Raw genomic sequence first — 20,780 nt, 5'->3', positions numbered from 1 at the left:
TATAATTTATATTTTGTAAAATGTACATAAATAATCGTAAACTTTAGTAAATTTTTTAAAGATAAATTTCGCTTTGTGTTTGCTGATGCATAGTCGTTTAATGGTATGGTAAAATATATACATCTACCCATGTTATCACAAGCGCTAATGACATTAACCACAATTTGTATGTAATTACTCGCTTACAAAAATTTAAAATAGTGATAAAAATACGGTTCTGATCAACCACAATATATAAAGGAAGCAAAAAGTAAACGTTATTTCCAGCTTATAAGTATATTATGTTGAATTAATATAACTGGTTTCAGCTTATTAAATATCAAGGATAAACGCACGCGGCTGTACTCATGTATTAAATTGTTAATTTTCAAAAAAATGGTAACATATTACTACTAAATATTTTTGTTCGATTGTACTATCGTAGTTTACACGCGAATTGTCTGAAAGTTGCATGCGTAAGTACGGCGTAGTAGTGACGTCTATATCGATATTCATATGACGCGCAGTCATCGCGCTTGTTGACAACAATTTAAAGTAATTTTGATAACGACCTTACTTCACCATTGCACTCACCTCTAGTTCAGTGTCATTAGCACGTTGATTCCATCCGTGATTTTATCTCATTAAGGCATAATTTCAAAGTTATGCCATTCCAAAGTGAACACGAATGCCACATATTTGTTATCTTACGAGCTCTGTGAATTGCGCGGAAGTCTTAATGCCTTCGTTGTTTACATTTTAGCGCTGCGATATAGATAAAAGTGGCGTAGTTTCATTATACTCAGATATAATAATTGTGAACGTCAATACTACACTAAGCATAATAAGATTGGCGATAATAATATCATTTACGTCGAACAATGAGGTGAAATGTTAACACAATAACAGCCTATAAATATTTTAGGGAACAATAGTGTGTTGTAAATGTTAATAACATAGACAATTAATGTAATTAGTAATTAAGTAAAATACCCTCATAGTAATACACAAAAGGAAATGGTTATCGGTGTGACGTGGTATTCCCCGGTACCGCTCGCGCATCGCGTCACATGTTATTTACACCGTTTCACTGGCAAATCCACGCAGCACGCTACACGGAATCGGCTCAATCGAAATTGCTCTGACTCACACTACGGCTATACGTAAACAGGCCATGTTTTTACGGAAATCATTATACTATCGAAAAACGTCGAACGCAATTTACCTTAATACGTTTATAAACAAACCTTTTTTTTAAGCTCGATGTTTTGAAACGCAGGCCATATTATGCTATTATGAATCGGACCTTTGAAAAGCAATAAAGCTTTGTTCGACATCTAGAGTAAATAACAAAAAAGTTAATGCAAGACGAGTGTTCGCTGTGAAATAAGGTCACCGGCAGGCCCGGAACAGTGTAACGGTATTGGTTACAAAATCGCGTCAAGAATTATTTTCACGTGCACGCGGCGCCGCGCTGCGCCGGCCGCGCGGACCGTTAGTCGGTGGCGATGTTACCGCAGCTAACCTCTGTCGACATCATCTTTATTAAGCGAAACATCTCGCGTTTAAATTCTTATTTGGAAATAATCCATGAAACATTGTTGTGCCTAAGTCTATTATGTTTTATTTTTATTAATTCATCTATTACTATATTTATGTCAACACTCTAGCTAGAGATGATGCCTGCAGTTTATATCGAGCAAGAATTAAGTTTTTTATAATTATAATATAAAACTGTGTGTGCAAAAGGTTTTAAATTACTGGAGATACGACCAGCTTTATACATATTTTCTAGCAAATACATAAACATTATGTTTGAGGTAGGTCATACAAAGTATTAGATTACTTCAAAGCGTTACGTAAAGAATAATCAACAGCGATTTCCCTACGTTTATAACCGGCTCGCCTTTCATTCGCCGAGATTGTAAACGGGGCAGCACAATTCGCCGCGGCCAATCCCGCGCTCGGCGTGAAAGTGCCGCTGACACCTGCGCTGACCGTGTACCGTTTCAGATTCACTTACTTTTACACAACGATGTACTCTTACGACACACTTAGCACTCTAAACAATACCGTTAGACTCAACTATTCATCAAACATCTATTATGCAACAAGTAGTTTCGATGTAAAGTCATGTCAGCAATTATATCTAATTGGGACAGCAGAAACGACGACTGGTTTATTATCTCATTTAGTTAACATGTATTTGGGGTAGATATTAGTGAAAATGTTAGCATCGACCTTTCCCATATATATATATATATATATATATATATATATATATATATATATATGTTTTATTGATATAATATTAAAATACACCGTTTATAATATTATAACGATTGAAATTATAACAATGGTTACTGTCTTATGTTTTAATTATTATCGTATTTCTTTTATTGTCAGGGAAAACATTGTAAATCAATAGCGAATAAAAAATGTGATTTCCAGTTTTTTCCACTCGAGTTGATATAATATTTCCATACACCGAAGACACTTGTGCGCTCATGGCAAGTGTTGCGTGGAGTTATCGCGTGTGTGTTGTTAATTTCACTTAATATTTGTGAGAATTCTTTTTAACTTCATCAAGACATATAAATACACTTTTATTTATAGCTCAAATTCTTTAACTCTTTGCATAAATGAGGACACTTCACACTATTATATTTTTCGTACCAACGAAAATATTCAACGCAGGCTCGTCATCATGACGTCGTCCTTTAAATTTAGAAGGCCCTATTTTTTATTCATTTCGTAATCACTATCTTACACCTTACAAGTACATATGTGATACTGTAAGTAAATAAATCAAGTTGGATAAGATAGTATTGTTAGCTGAATTGTCGGTGAGAAAACATTGTTGAGAGGCAGATAGACCATCGGTGATCGGACCACAATCTCGGTCGCGAGCCGGATGTACTTTCGTACTCTACCTCAATAAAAATCCAATCATATGTGTAAATGCAATGGTTCTATTGATATAATACTGCCACAAAAGGAATTATATTAATATAGAGATTTATTTAAAATTAAAACTTGTATCAAAGCATCGTCAATTTCAAATGTTAAAACTATTAGTTTTTAAAAAATGTTATAGGTTAACTGACAAAGCTTTACTGTGAAAAAGCAAGTAAAACAACATAAAAAATTGAAATACCAACGGCTCATACGTTGTATAAAATAATAAATGTATTTGACCCACTTTTGCCGAAATAGCGAGATCATTTGCCATATAATGATGTCAGAAGACCGTTGCAAATGTAGAGCGTTCTACGTCTAACTACTACTGAGATATTGGTTTCAAGTTTGAACTTTACAGACTGTTGAAGCAGATATAACTGTCACACAATAATAACATGATAGCCTAGATGTATTAATTCTGATATTTCTTTGGATGAACATTGGATGAACATGAACGTATTTATGTATGATTTAGCTTTATTATTAGAAATTTAATGGTGTATTTTCGACAATGATGTAGTTGTCCTCCCACAGCCACAGCGAAGGCAAGGCCGGCCCTTTGTGGGTGACCTCATTGTGTTCGCCTTGGAATAGTTTCATGATTCACTTATCTAACTCTTGGCAAAATGAAGCAGTTATTGTACCTATCTGAAACAATTTTATCGTTTATTCATTCACAATATAGTGTAAACACCATCATCATACTTGATGACTCCTATACGATATTGTAAAACTTGTTTGAATTAGATATGTGGCGTCAGCCGTGAATTCGTACACCGAGTCAGCGACGTAAAATAACTCGTTTTTAGATTTGACTTAACAGTATTACACCGGTACCGTTATTGTGTGGGCGAATATAACATTATAGCCTAAAGAGTTCTTAATGAAATGAAGCTCTTATTAGGTACTATCATACATATCTAAAGTAACTACAAAGATTACTACAATTGAAATATTAACAAAAAAAACAATAGTAAGTAAAACAGTAGTAAACTATGAAAGTACAAGTCGAAGGTAAAGGCAAAGGTTAAAAATGATTCACATAGCGACAGAATCATGGCTGAGTACAGTGAAATGTCGGTGACGCAAGGTGACGTGAGGCCGCAAATACGTATCGGTGCACTATAGCCAAGTCTTTTTATGTACATGAAGATCAAGTTATAATTACAAGCTGCACGCGGCGTGCGCGGCGCGGGCCTCTCCGGCACGGTGACCCACTAACCTAGAAATAATGATATTGAACCGGCGACGTACAGCCCGCATCAAAACCCGACCTCCACTTGCGTTTCCCTTTTTGGCAACACGAAAACTGCGCGCCATGACTTTTCGAAGGCTCTATTGTTTTTAGACCAACCTTTCATTTCCACATTGCCAAAGGTAGATGCAAAATAATAATACATAAAATAAAAAATAGTATTTTTTATGAATATATTTTTTATTAATTTATGATATTTACTTATTGTTTTATTAACAATTGCGACGTAATACGCAAAAGCAATGTTCGGTCAATTATATTAGTGGACAGCCCGGAGACCCACTGCTGAATCGTGTAATAAGTATAATAGCAGTGAGCATGTTGCGTGTATATGCGTTGAACACTGTTGAACAGGTTACCGAAGTCCGTTATCAACTAGTGTTCAGGGCGCGGTGGACTCGCTCCGTTTTTGGGTCAGGCTGGGTCACGACGCCTGCGTGATCAGCAACCGAGTCCATAAACGAACATAACACTGTTTCGATACATAGAATAGAGAGGGGACGACCATGCTCATAGTTATCCCAAGGTGAACGTTCACTTTTCTAAACCTAGCATGTAAACGATTCGATTATGGCATCATATTACCGGGTGCCATGTCGAAATAAATCTTCTCACATTCTTTTGCACATACATCGTCAAATTACGTAATATTCGATGTATGTCCATTATGCGAAGAATAAAATATTCGCTGCCTACGACCGTTTCAAAAGAAAAGCGCCTGTGACGTCACACTCACGTTGTGCCTACGCTTTCTCGCCTACGTATACTATGACGTAGTGTCTGAAATTACAGAATTGACGTCACTTTATCGCCGATTATGAACAAAGCTCAAACAAATCAGTTTCAACTAAGTTTCAACCATTGAAAATTCGAATTAAATAGCAATCACTTTATTTTTTCTATACTTACTGGTTTATTTATTGGGTTTAATACTACGTATATATTTTATCAAGTATCCAGAAATAAAGTACATGCTCAAAGTATAGGTACTAGGATCTAGGTCGAAGCGACGATAGGATAGGGTCGTGACCCGTATCTGTGGCCGCGCCAACTAGGCCATCTCACTTCGTCCTGCATACTGCTGTTTGGATCGGGGTGACCTACAGCGTAGTATATATTGGTGCACTATCTTTGTTGCTGCAATGTACTATTACACAAGCGTACTTCCTGATTTTATGACTTGAGAAAACGTAATCGTACAGCTACAAATAAATGAACGATACGAAATATGGATAAAACTGACTTCATTTATAATACAGGATTGAATTAATTGCTAACGCAATTGTGCGAGCCGCTAATGAAATGAATATTTCAAGGAGAATGTCTGTAATAAAAACGCTGGTTGCATTTTGACTTACATGAAATGTAGGTCGCAATTTTTGGGGCAAGGTTCTGTTGCAGCCGGGCAGAGCATTTGCGTGCTCGTTGCCATCGCATCCGTTTGCTACACAGGTTTGCTAGCAGTTTAGTATTCATTGATCATACAAGGCCGCGAGCTGCACTAGTCGATTGATCTAACAGTTAACATCCGATTAGATTAAATAATACTTTATAATCTACCGTTTACCTAGATTTCTATTTCTGGGTGATATTACTTCGCAACAGTGCATTCATTGCTTTACGTCAATCTAGTCAAATATGAAATTAACATTTTTGTCATTTAGTAAAAAATAATATATACATTATAATATTATAACGATAGAATGTAAAATAGAGCTGCGTGTTAATTATAAATTACGTACTTTAATATTATAATAAATCGTTGGAATTATTAATTGATGCAAATGTTTTATATCTTAGGTATTTTTTTTTTATCAAACAGGACTATCATTATCAATCTGTCAGTTTACTCAAACATTTATATTTATCTAGTAATACTTATGCATGCATTTCAACGTGACTGCAACTGCAGCCTTATCGAATATTGAGAATTAATATCCCTAAAAAATGTTTAAATGGGGAATAATTATTTGTCTTTCTTTCCTCATAAAAATTTGCATTCAATAGGTACTAAATGAATTTATTTTATCAAATATATCGATGTCATTTATCAAAGAATCGGAGCTACCTGTTCTTGTGCTAGTCATTCATTAATAAAAACTGATATTATCGACGAGATAAACTATACACTTAAAACTGTCACTCTAACCTAACTTCATGTATGATTTATGGATATTTTGATTGTACTTTTTCGATCAACAAAATATGGGTGATTCCATAACACCTAATAATTTAAATTTATTGCGCACTTAGCAATCGTATCAGTATTAACTTATGTTGATTATACGCTGTTCCGTGTTACGTAATTCAACTTATAATCAACTCGTTTCTTGACATTGAAACAAATATAAATAACGAAGAGAAACAAAAAAAAACACAGATTCCTGTTTTATAATATTTATTCTATTGTTGTAAATATCTTTTAATATAATTTAGTATATTGTAAAAATTTTATACGTAATCTAGTTATAATGTTTTTCATTTATCTATTTTTTTATAGAAATAAATTCTATTGATATTAATTGATACCACATTAGCTTAAAATGAAATAACAAGACTGAAGACATACATTGAGATATTAACTTAATATAAAACAAGATCATTTTCTGTAAAATGTAAATCATATTATTAGAACAATATAAATACGTATTACGTAGTGCTAACTGCTACGTCTCATATACATACATAATATGCTACCCGCTAGCACCACGCAGGCAGTACCACGCACGTCATACGCATTCAGCCAATGACTCGATAGACGCTGCAGTCAATGCCACTTGTTCGCGATAACTTTCGCTTCTAGCACAATGCCATTATAATTACGCCTACATAACGAATCTAATAGGTACTGATGGTTAATACCACAAATACAATCATCCAATCGATACATTACCTATATTTAAAAACGTATATTTTAATATTTTTATATACCTATTAGTTACAATGTTTTAATTCTCTAATAAATCTAACAAACGAAACACCCGTATTCCGTTTTTATGTATACCATTGTTAATGATATCAAATTAGCTTCAAATTATGGCAATTTATGCCAAAGAAACTTTATAAAAAATGTTAAACCCACGTCACGTAATTTGCTTCATGAAGCGGCAACGATATGCAATAGAGCCGGTTGAACTTTCGCAAACCAGATTCCTGTTCTGCCGGGCCTACTGTATTTTAAATTGTTACTGTAACCTAATTAAATTCCTGAGTTATAGCAAACCTCTATCTAAAAATGTATATTTAATTATATAAGATGTATTTCCATTTTCCATCATTACAAATAACTAAATAATTTTACTGAAATATTATAAACCTAAAGAGTAAAGAGATTAATTAACCAGGAACTAGAAACTACACTGCGACATTCGCTGCTAATGACCATGAACCTCAATTATATGACATTAATAAACCTGATGTTTTAGTTATTACTGCCCACGACAGTTATTGCTCAATATTTATTTCAATTTATAAAATGCATTCCTACAGAAGAAACCATAAAATATAATGAATGGAAAGCTTCTCCGAAAGAAATGCGTATGTGTTAGTTGTAAATTCCTCCTTCTTAATTTGGTCAAGAGCTCAATAAGTCTAATGCTATAATAATGACGCAGTATTAACAGTTATCGTGTCAAAGTCACTTGGTGACTTTCACTGGCATTTGCGGGCGGCCAAGTTTCGCCATCGGATCGAGCAATTGTGCAACGCTTGTCACTTTTTTACATAACGTACTCAAAGCGAATAGGTGGGGAGTGGGGGGGACACGAAACTACAGCTGCGCAGCCGCACGTTTACTACCTGTTAACAACCGGATAAACTCCAACACAATTTTAGATTCGCCCTACTTTGTCAAAAATAACTTCCTACGATCGCATTTTCACAATGATAAAAATAACATAAAACTACATATAAATGGGATGCCTTTTTGGTAGATTGTACAATGTCTGTACGTTGCAAATTGCAATCCAATCGCAGTTGTTTAATAATGCATGAAATAGCTCACGATTTCAGCGAAATAGTCAGTCGTGTAAAATAATATTTTCAACTCTTAAGAATTATTTGATGTTATGAAATAAAAAACACTAAAGGTTCCTACGCTTTTCAACCGAAGGAACCTAAATATTATGATTTGTAAATTTCAATCTTCAAAAATAATCGTAGTCGGGCCACGCGTACAAAATCATTTAAAAAGTGAAAGTATTGTGATCATAGCCGACGTTCACTGCAATCGTAGATCCGGCTCTTATAAAAGGCAACAGTATAAAATGGTAGAACCGAACTAATAAGTAAAAGACTTAAAATTATACGATGTATTACACACCTATATAACACAATATAAGGGAAAGTGTCACATACAACAAAATTATTAAAGATAGGAATTTAGGCTAATGATTCTAAACAGTTAATTTAAATCAATCGAGGTTAAACGTTATGTTCAGCAGTCCACTTAGCAATATCATTTAAATGTAGAGTTTACTACTTAGCACTATTTTTAGTATTTTAGATTGCGAAATAGAAACGGTTTTATGGTACCTTATACGTCATTGATAAAAGTAATAAAGCTAAGTCATTTGAAAATTGCACGTAAATCCCAATAAGAGGAAAATATGGTTGCAATTTATGAATATGACGCATATAGGACTTTCGTTAAATAAAAAAATGTTGTATGTTGTATGTAACAATTATAATCTCGCTGACGTAGGTATGAACGAAACGTATGTACATATATGCAGTCACAGAGACCATAAAGTATAAACCAGTTGGCGCACACGCGCATAATATCGTGTCAATTGTTCGATCTCGAAGAAGGAAGCATAAGACGAAAAACAAGCAATGTCAACAAGTATATTTAATTGAATGTTTATTCCACATATTATTAATCAATTCACTCGAATCACGGCCGATTACATATTTTTATATATTATGTGCGTCATTCGCTCCAAATATGGTTTCATTTTATACATACCTAACTTACAATAAAACTTTAAAAGAAATGAAAATCTGCTCTTTTTTGTATGAATTAAATATTAAGCTGCACAAGTGATAACTGCGTTAAAAACAACCGACTTCAAACTTGCACTTGCAAAATTTACAAATACCTACAGACAAAAATGCTCATAAAATAAAAACTACTGGGCCTATCCGAATAAAATTTTTATGGGACCAACTCGACACCATCCCGCATCGAACAAAAAAAGAATCACGTAAATCGGTTCAGAAACCTCGGAGTAATCGGTGTACATACGTATAAAAAAAAACATACCGGCCGAATTGATAACCTCCTCTTTTTTTTGAAGTCGGTTAATAACACTACAAGTAGCAACTTAATCAAGGCTGTTGCATTTTTGGATAGAATTTTTTTTTTTTCAATTATTTGATTTGACCCTGATGATAACTAAAATAACTGAAATTATTTGCGAGCGGGCTATTCGAGTCATTGATTAAGCAAAGGTTGCATAAGAACAAAGTTTGTGACACGGAACGCATCTCGCTCCACTTCCAACTGCGCTAGGTCATGACGTCACGTCCAACTCGCTCGAAGGTCGCCAATATTGATCTCATACCTACACCCAGCTTGTTGCTAAGTCTAGTTCATTACATAATAAAAAGGCAGATGACGTGAAATAAAAGGCTTGTTCTGCAGATGATATGCTAATGCTAAAAAAAGACCAGAACACGAATGACTTATAAAATATTTTAGTAATCGACTAAGGAAGTTTGTAGGAGTCAGTTACTAGAACTGACTCCTCCAAACAAAAGAAATGTCAATTCTAATGTGTAATTTTTCTTTGTTCAGGTGCCAATAGAGCTTAGAAAGAGATTGGAGGAAATAAGACTATTGGAGTCGCGTAAATCAGCAAGGTTAGCTGATGTCGACACCGATTTCGCAAGACTTGCAGACATGGCTGGAGACAGACGCCGCGCCTCTGCAACCATCGAAGTCCCAGCACATCATATGCAAGTGTAAGTAAACGAATAATAGAATTAATTTATAAAAAATAAAATAAGTGATTACAGAGCTTTCCTAACTCTCTTGCACCATGATTCATGAACTGAAAAACAATTTATGTATACAGACCAACTAATGCTATGATTTTCGCTCTACGCTTTTGTTCTACAGAATGATACATAGGTATCATTTTATTCTTTAAAAACATTCCTTGCATTAATATATACACAAGTACTTATAGGATTATTGACGTAAATTACTCATCTATTTCCTGTTCTAAGTTGCCCTTTAATCTCGGTCAATAGCGTCCACTTGGCAATCTAATACAAATATATTTAAAACGAAACGATAACATTGTAATTGATACGGCTTGTACCTCAATCCACATACAGTTGATGAGAATCATTAACAAAAATTTATTCCGATGTTATGTTGCCTTGGATTAGCAGCTCACCTCGCCGGTAACTGCGAGAAGGCCGTTTCATTTCTATTGCAAACTAAGTAACCTTGCAATGTTTCCCTTATCTTCTTTTTCGCGTGTTTCGATCAATTATCATCTAGGTATGCTGACTACCTGTATTGCTAAAACGGAAGTAAAGGCTCCGAATGATTCAAAGAAAACAAAGAACACTTTGTCATACAGCGTATTCGACCTCGTATCGACGCTTGTATTATTTCTCATGCACCAGATACTGCTGTATGTACTTGTAACGTAGGTGTAATCGCTTACAATCGTGCATCGGTAGAGTGGAGGTGCGCGGCTAGTTGCGAAATCCGAATCAAGCACGTTAGAAACTAGATGGAAGTGTTAGCTTAGCGCGGAGTACGGGCGTGTCCTTGTCACACTTGCCTACATTCTACAGTCACCTCCCGCAGCCCACACCCCTCCTCGTATCACAGAGAGGGACAGACAATGTAACAATGTGAACGATTAAAAAATTCCAACCGTGAAATTCCGGTGGGATAATTATTAGAAGGTATAAATAGGTCCAAATATACCTAATACCAAAATAAATATAGATCATGTCATAACCTATAGAGGACTTGCAGAATTTTTAGCAATATGTATACTGTTAATTGATATACATAAAGAACCGGAACAAACGGCAGTAAATGTCTGTCGCGACGTGACGCTCGTCCACGGCACAGTTTCACTTTTCATCATGCCGGTGAGAGGCGAGACCTCAACCACTGAGACGAAATTTCACAACTATTGCCGAAATAAAAAATAAATCAGATTACTGAAGAAGTTTGCAGAAATTGTCGGTTCTACAATTTTTTTTTTTTTGTTAGATTTTAAATGAAGTAAGTAGTTACATTTCGCAGAAACTCACCTTCAATAATTTGATTGATACTCTTTTAGGGAAACATGCGATGCATCAGAATTATATTTCATTATAAAGTCGTTATTACATGTTAATTTATGAAAGTCGTAAAGTAACTACACTAAAGTAACGGTAGGTATTTTAGTTACTATTTAAGTTCGCTTTCTCTAAAATAGGTAGGTACTTATTAAAAATGACGACATCCCAAATTTATAAAATAAAAAAGGATGTTTCAAAATAATTTTAAATTCTTCAAAAATCAACATTGTTATAATGCCAAATCTTACCCCACCTATAATTTGTTTTGTGCATGTAAACGAAATTCTAAGATGGCGCCTCACTCGCGTAGTACCTACCTACTTGGTGCAAACGCCATGACATAGTGACCCAGTTTCAAAATGGAACGCTACGACACACTAGGAAAGTGTGGTATGAACACACTAATGTATTCTTTTTTTTATTGATATTTATTGAGAATAAGCGTTCTATGAGCATTGAGATTAATTTGTTTTAATACAGATATTTTGCTTTGAACTTATTTTTTGGCGATTATCAATAAAAATGCCCACACAAGTTTTAGGAAATTGATGTGGAAAACAGTTTCACATATCGACCTTGTTGTCAAGCAGCCTTGTCAATGTAATGTAGCATTCCTAAACGTCTTAACTCCTAATGCAAGAAGCGTCCTTACTCGGCTAGTGGGCCAGTTGTACAACACGCATTTTGATGTCGCAAGACTGAGTTGTACTGTGAACAGCCATTTATCACGCCCTTCGTTCCAATTTAAATGTTGATCCTCGGCGTGATAACTAACGTGCAAAACACGTCCATGATTTCCATTCTATTATATGTATAGAAGTATGTATGTCGTGGATTAGATTATTCAATATCTACTCTGTGAATGTCTAAAACGGTGGGTGAATAGATTTTAGCACGTTGTATGCAAATGAGTGACATATTTGAGTGTCATGGGCGGATGATATTATGGACATTCTACGCATACCAACCGCAACCAATTAATATCATAGTTACGTTTTCTTTTGTTAATCATTAATCAATGAGGATTGAATTTTATTTAAACACGCAAGATAATAATAGCACGCAGTTATAAATAATCGCATTTTTTGATTAATTCATAATAATTATGAACCAAACGTTAAACATTTAAATATAACTTCACAAGTTCTAAAAATTTCATACCAAAATCTCATTATAAACTTTTAGCATGCGTTTGCGCAACATTGAAAGAGAAGGAGCACAGCGGAGGAAAGGTAATGGAGTCACTTTCTCGTTGGGCACACGTTTGCTTTCGTTCGTGTTGTAAGCACCGTTATCTCATTTAGCAGGTGAAGGTATGCCGTCGACGTAGAGAAAGTGTTTAAAACTGTTGCATTCAATTATGCAAAAACCGTATGTACGTGTTTTAATAACGCATATGAAATTAGTAAGACTTATTAGATCGTATGATTAAAATTCAATACCAAATTTGGACAGATATTTTAGCTTGTACGTATTATTCATGTATTAATAATTAAAAATGTTTTAAACGTACATAATAATAAATGATCGATTGGTCATTGGGAGTATTCAACTTTGCGTTGACTTTCCAGTGACCTACCTATAGGTGGAATAACCCCTTTTGTGGGAACAAAAAGTCTGGCATGTAATTATGTAATTATTCTTCGAAACTGAACATTAAAGGCAATTCGGTGACTCTGAAGTTTTTACATACCTACTTCAACTTTGCACAGAATTACCCTTATGTAAAGTACCTACATTTTGTGATAATCGGTAACTACCTACAACTAGTTGCTATATGACACAACTACTTCACAATAAACCAAAGCAAGTTGCAAGGTAATAAATGTATAACTAGACAACATAATAGGTATATATTCTGTAAATGAAATGAAAACAAACAGGCACTAAATTTGGAAAGAATCAAAATCAAAGCGATTACTACGTACTCAAAAATATACATATACCTATGTGTTAATGTTTTGTATAAATAATCTAAAGCATAACGTGATTATTCAATCTCAAATATATTAACGGATAGAGGCAGACTCAGATCATGACAAGTATTAATGTTTCTGCAATATTCAAGGTCGCTGCGCCCTTTTGTGTCCGGACAATAGTTGTATTTAAGATACATTGACAGTAATTACCACGAAATTTTATTTTTATCCCAGTAATTATATTTCTTCTCATATCAATGTACGTGTAAACATCGGAACGATATTTTGATCGAGATAAAAATGTCAGAACATAAAGCACAAACTAGGTACTTACTTTAAATTATTTTTTTTCCTTTTTTAATGTATTTTAACTGCATAAATAATAATATATGTATACAAACATAAATATATTTAGGTATAATAAAAATTAGGCTACATTCAGTACCTATTGAACGTGAAGCATATCGCATTCGGTATTTACTTTTAGTGAAGCAAAAAAACGCATCATGACCTAACGCAACTAGCACCTATTTGTGGCGGTAAATGATATCATGTTCGGGTGAACTAGCTTTTGTATTGTACTTGTTTTTTGCAGACTTATTTGTCTGATTCATCATTCAGGCACTTGATTTTAACATTTTAGAATTTTGTCTATATTTTTTACAATATTGCATTTAACTTAGAAAAAATATCAATCAATCATTACTAAACAGCAAACGTATTGATATTTGATAAAATGTACTTTTCAAGTGCTAAATTCGGTGAGCGTACTAACATGAGTGGCGATAATCAAAGATAATATATTCTTACTGAAGTTATCGTAAAAACGCCGCACGTGTTTAATAACTATAAATCTTATACATTAGATATGGCTATGTATAAATGACCATAAATGACCATCCTTTTTATTGCTCATCTATTCTATATACATATAATAAATCTGTAGAAGGGTCAATTCTGTACATTGAAAATATTGAAAAAATAACTAGCAGGGGGTGATACTGGATCGATACCAAACCCAAATATGTCATTAAAAAAATTTTTGTCTGTCTGTCTGTCTGTCTGTCTGTATGTGAAGACATCACGTGAAAACTACCGGTTCGATTTCGATGAAATTTGGTATAATTATACCTTATTATCCTGGGCGTAAAATAGGATACTTTTTATCCTGGAAAAATACGTAGAAAAAAAATTAATCTCAATTTTTCAGTTATCCATAGACGTTGTTCTGTAGTAGGTACCGCGAACACGTTGCGTATTATTATAGACCTAGCCGTATTTGGGTCCAATAGATATTTATAGGATGTCATTGTCCGAGTTACTCAAAATGGAGAAATAAACCATCCACGCAAAGACCGACATCCGCGCGGACGGAGTCGCGGGCGGAAGCTAGGTGTCAATAAATTTCGATAATCTCAAAAATTTGCATAATTCTATTTTTCTACAGTTTATCAATTTTAATAAAGTAAATTAAATAATGAAGTTATTTATGTAAGCAACGTATTATAATAAGTTTATGAAAGCCGGCGTATCGGCAGCGCAGCAACAAGCAGCAAGGTCGTTCTCAATGTTACGTGTGCGGCGTGCGGCGTGCGGCGTGCGGCGTGTATCGCCTACTCTGCACTCGCTGTACCTACGTCACACATCACAATCGCAAAGTAGAAGTAAACATTACTCGTATGTGCTCAGCTGCCGGCCGGCAACCGGCGACCGGCTCCACGATACTATTAAAATTTTAATCGATTTACATAAGTTACTAGGAACCTTGGCTCACGAGGTCACTTGTTTAAATATGTTTTGATATTTCTCTAGTCGTCACACGTCATCTCATTTGTGTTATCTAACTTAGCACATTTACTTACCAAATTTATTTATCAGTCACGATTCACGTGCTCACATAGCTACGGTATTTTCAAATTTATAACCGTAAAAAACCTGTGCCTAACGTTTCGATTTCATTGTGTACATAATACCTACCTACTACATTAATATTTATTTTGTATGCGAGAAGGTCGCAAATATGTTTTTTTTTTCTATTTCTATCAGGGACATTTCACATTTCACAATATCTAGAGATATAAGGGACGTTACATCATCAACTATTTTTATAAAGAATGTGTTCAGTTGGCGAGCATTATAGAATCTTTAGCAGCGTGGTTAACTAAAAATATTTCGTACATTTACAATGATGAATTTCTTAAATCGAAACGAAAATTATGCATAATTGAATCGAAGACCGATACTTTGATGAAATTTTATGACTTCAGCAATATGACCAAAATATTAAACCTTATTTTATCATAATAGGGTTATAAGTAAAACCATTGATTGATAATAATATAATCATAAAGCAGTAGATCGGATAGCGAGTACGGAGTAGCGACTAGCGACCTGCGGAAGGTCGTGCCCGCACGGGGTGAACACACCTTGTATCTGGGGTGCATTCAGGTCGACAGACTACGCATTACATCTTAACTGTGCCTAAAAAACATTTTACATCATCTAGCGAACTGCGAAAAAAATGATTACTTTCAAAAAATTTTCAAAGTTTGTTCAAAGTTCAAAACCACAATTAAACCTATGCAAAATATATATAATTCTAACTATAAAAGTTAAACAACTTGAGCTAGAGGCTCACCTTTATAAATAAAAAACAGCTTTCTGCTTCTACGGTCAGTGTTCTCTAGATAGAGTCAATGTACCTAGGTAAGACGGTTGTATGGAGGACGTCTATTCATTCTACGTATTATTTGATATCCCGAGCCTATTGATAATAAATTTATTCGATCACTGGATTGATTGAGACATTGTGTGAGGCAAGAAATTGTGTTCTATATTCATTTTAGGTATATTTAAATAATGTTTAATAATAAAATAAAATTTTGTTTGATTTTACATTAATTAATTATACGGAGAATTTTCAAAACATACAACACAGTACCCACACTCTAAAATTATATCTTATAACAATATTTTTTAATCTTCATACTACAAATAATCGTTGTTTTTATTAAAGACAAATTAATGCAATTGCACTTTTATCTTATCGGACAAACAAAGGTAAAACATAAAGGTTATCAATATACGGCAACAGTGCATTTTACATGAATAATGTATTGAGTGATAAAAAGATTACTTATTTTTATAAATATTTCTTGACCTATCCTAGCGTCAAAGTCTAACGAACTCTGGTTTGGTGATGGCGGGGTGAGCGGCCAGACGCGGCGGGATCATAGCACTCGTCCTTACGCAACTTTCCCAAATACCTAATCCGCCCAGACGGGGTTCAATCTGTAATTGAACTGATGAACTTTTCGCATCAGTATAGTTCATCGATCTATCGAGAATGATCTACTAACAAATATTTGCTGTTCATTCATTATATTCAATTGATTGAACTGTATACATATAGCAAAAATTGTTTATACATTGCATTCTATTTTGTAATATTTTAAATTGTTTTCAGGTAAATAAATCGTTATGATTGTACTGATCGCTTGATTACATTGTTTACAGATCTCGCAAACGCGGACCAAGCAGCTCCTACGACTTGGGCTACGGCGAGCGCGATGATCAAATGAACGAATGCAACGCGGCTCTCGTGCTTATGTCCTTAAGCTGCTCTCCAAATTCACCTAGGCCAAGTACGAAACCTTTTTAAAAAATTAAATTAAAATATTGATTAGGTGTGCCGATTTTATAACCATCTTACTAAAATGTTAATAGTTAATCAATGGATTAACTATTATGCAAGCTTGATCGTGCTACGCCAGCTGCGTTGGAACTCAATGTATCGTATAGCAGCAACGTTATATAACTAATATTACCTGCTAAGTCACACTCGTAGCTTTCCACTTTCCCAGCTAGCGAGCAAATTGCAGATTGTCTTCCATGAATGTTCTAGACGCGAGCAATCCCAACGTCGCGTCGCTTACGATTGCTTACCGTTTGTATGTTATAAATTTATACATACAATATACATGTGAGAGAAATGTTTAATTTAACTTAGTTTTATGTAAAATCTACAAAACGATGATATCGTCTAGACTGCAGTCTAGACATAGTCTAGACAGGTATTCGACACAGCAGTGCTCTAGCATAGCTTTTCAAGATATAACCAAATTGCTACTTCTATTCTTCTACAGATTGCCATTATTGAACAACCGACCCAATATATAAGCTATGAAACTTATACATTAATTATTTTTAAATTTGAAAGCAAAAGTGCTGAATAATATGTTTTTATTTTTTGTTTATAGAAAAGAAGTAAAAATACTGATATACTAGGTATAAAAAGGTTGTAAATTATGTATGCACTTAGTAATACAGTATGTAGGTATATCATATTGCCTGTGATTAATATCGCGATGCAGAACCACATCCGACTAAGTCGAATCTAAAAATTTACGATTCATCTTCTTCTGTGTTTTAATGAACAAGTATGTATGCCGCGAGAAAATAGACGGGCTTTCGAGTGAAAGTGGGCAGCTATACCTAGATACTTCCGTTTTATACTCATATTATTGTTAGCTAGAGGGATTCCTTGAATCTCTACAATCTCCTTTGAAAATATATATGGGTTAAGAGTGAACTATAATCTTCCTCAGGTGCGTGGGGAGGCCGCTCTTCAGTCTCTCCTGGTGCAAGCAGCAGCTCGGGATCCTCGTGGCGTTCTGGCACCCCTTCCCCACCGCCAGTTTCATCCTCCTTCAGCGATGAAGGCATTGCCATGGATTATGAAGATCACCATCCACGTAAGAGGAGGGTAAGTAAACATTTTTATTGACTTTCAAAGTAGTACGTAATATAAACATTAATGAATGACGTCGACATCTATCAGACTTTCGTTTGAAGTTTCTAGGCAGGAACGTGACCTAAGTTACATTTTATTTCCTTCCCAGGTTACTGGATAACGCTGTTGGTGAATACGGGGGCGAAAGACTAGTTTTCGTTTAAAATATATATAAAAACTGTAGTTTAATCGCAATGAAGGGTAAGAATGTCGTTACGTTAATAAAAAATGTATCTACAATACAAAGATGTAGGGGATATCTCAAAATACAGCTTATTTACATGTTTAAAATATTTCGTAAATTTTATACCATTTTGGGTGAAATTAAACATCTTGTTTAATTTGCTTGGCCACCGTGTAACCAACTTCAATTAGACCGTGACACAAATCGCTTTCATATTACTACCAAGTAAATATGAGCTCGAGTAAATTACTTTGTTTATTTAGTTTGTACGCAACGAGTCTTTGTTAGTTGTTACCTTAAGTTTTTGAATGCACCACTTTATACGTATTTGTAACGAAGTTTCGCCTAATGAGGAACTACTCATTGCAATACAAAGTATTTATGACGCACAATTAATTGAATGACTAAGACCCGCAGATGCAAGTCTTTGTTCAATACGTAGATATTAACCCCGTTGTATTGCATTTACGTATCTTTGGAGCTGGTATATCAAACAACGCAACTTTCACTGGACAAACTGCAAGACACCTGTTCACCGTCGTTAGAGGCCATTATATCACAACTTTGAATAACGCTGCAATTCCTATTCCTCGTTTCGCAAACATAATGCTTCAAGTCAATTTACATGTAAAGAATATTATGATTATTTTGATATTCATGTAATCTTATTGAACCAAAACAACTTAAACAAAAGTAAAAGTGATTCACACAGTATATTCATTAGTGAAAGTTAATTATATGACAAAATGACCTCTTTTCGCGAGCTATTTTAACATAATGTGAAAAGATTCTATCTGCGTCTTTAGAAAACGAATTATATAATTTATTATCAATCATTTGTGTATTTTAAGTGGTTTAATGAGAGGTGTATTTGTTGTATATTGTATCTACATGTAATAACTAATAAATGAGTGAAGGTGAACATATTATGATTTTTAAAACGTAATGCGTACTGTATACACATGTGAGTTTGCTCATTACATAATATCGAAAGTATAATATGTATAATGATTAACGATACACGTGGACTTCAGTGTGTCGCACTGTCGCACATACAATGTCAAGGTGCAGTACTGCGGTCGCGCATTATGCAACGCCATTGTAAAATTGTCATAAATACATTTATGTTGGCATCGTGACTACAGTTGCAGATTTTATCTAGCTTCGCTCACTTCAATATGCATTCAAATTTATGAATAAACATCTGTTCTGTACGAGATTCGTTAACTTTCTCTTCTTTTAACTACCGTACAAAGAATTTAAGAAAGTACAGCTTAACAAAGTAAATTATGTAAAGATACTGTGAACCTAGCAATCGAAAATATTTATTTTAATCTAGTTCATTAGAAAAGCACTTAATATACTTTAATATTTCAACACACGAGTAAGTATTTATTGAATCTGTTACCTATAAACAGTAAAATTTTCTACTAATAAACATACTACATATGGAGCATAAAGAGGTCAAATAATAATACTGTTTATCATAACAATAGTGCTTTATTCAATATTTATAATTTTCATCAATGGGTATAATTTATGTGTTAAAAAGTACAATAAGCGTTTAAAAATTACAATATGTCAATTTAAATTATAAAAAAGTAAATTTTTAAAATATGGTATTGCGTAGATGAGAAGCTCTACATTCCATTTTGATAGTAAAATTTGGCAATTGTTTAGAAAATTGTATTCTATACATATCACAACCCGAATCATTCATGCATCTTTGACGTAATAGCAAAAAAAAAACTATCCACGAGCCAGTACGTACCAATTGGCGTGCATAACATTTCAGTCCCACGCTCTACGCTAACCTTGTATCTACGCCAAAATACCGTGGGCGTACCGCTAGTCACAACTGCTCATCTCACTATTATCTACATCACTTACGTAACTACTATTTACACGAAACGAATGGTAGCCACAGTTTAAGTGAGCAATAAAATGATCATTTTATACGGAGTATACATAATCTTTAATATCTACACTTTGGCCTTGTGGATACTATGCGATATCTATATTGCTTCGTAACAAATTACTACTTTTATATGTAATGAAATATGTATAAAGAAAATAAAAGCGTGATAAACTGGGAATGAACGATGTTAATTATTTTTGTAATATTTATAAACACAATTTATCAATACAAAATTGTTTGCACGATGTGGAAAGTCAGTATAAAATAGATTTTATTTCTAAACTTCGATTTAGCACTTTCCTAGAAATGAATTAACTTATCGCATTGAAATCACGTAAGTTCTATTGCGGTTTCCACTTACTGGTAATGCTGAAACTATTACTAGTAAAAGAAGTAATGACAGTATTCCGAGACATGATGTCGCCAAATGAATAATCACATGATGCCTGGCAACTGCG

General features: G+C 34.1%; 1 protein-coding gene across 1 annotated transcript in view; it reads left to right on the top strand.

The window, feature by feature from the left end:
* LOC123701842 (zinc finger protein 395) overlaps positions 1 to 20,780 on the top strand; it is a 37,898-nt gene that overhangs the window by 1,855 nt on the left and 15,263 nt on the right. The window contains exons 2-4 of the mRNA XM_045649428.1: positions 9,993 to 10,159; positions 16,945 to 17,072; positions 18,036 to 18,193. Of these exons, the coding sequence (XP_045505384.1) occupies positions 9,993 to 10,159; positions 16,945 to 17,072; positions 18,036 to 18,193 (453 nt within the window). The remainder of the gene's footprint in view (positions 1 to 9,992; positions 10,160 to 16,944; positions 17,073 to 18,035; positions 18,194 to 20,780) is intronic.

Source organism: Colias croceus, chromosome 2, assembly GCF_905220415.1.
Source record: "Colias croceus chromosome 2, ilColCroc2.1".
NCBI lineage: Eukaryota > Metazoa > Arthropoda > Insecta > Lepidoptera > Pieridae > Colias > Colias croceus.
The sequence above is the reverse complement of the archived record's forward strand: the minus strand, read 5'-3'. Positions and strand labels throughout refer to the sequence as shown.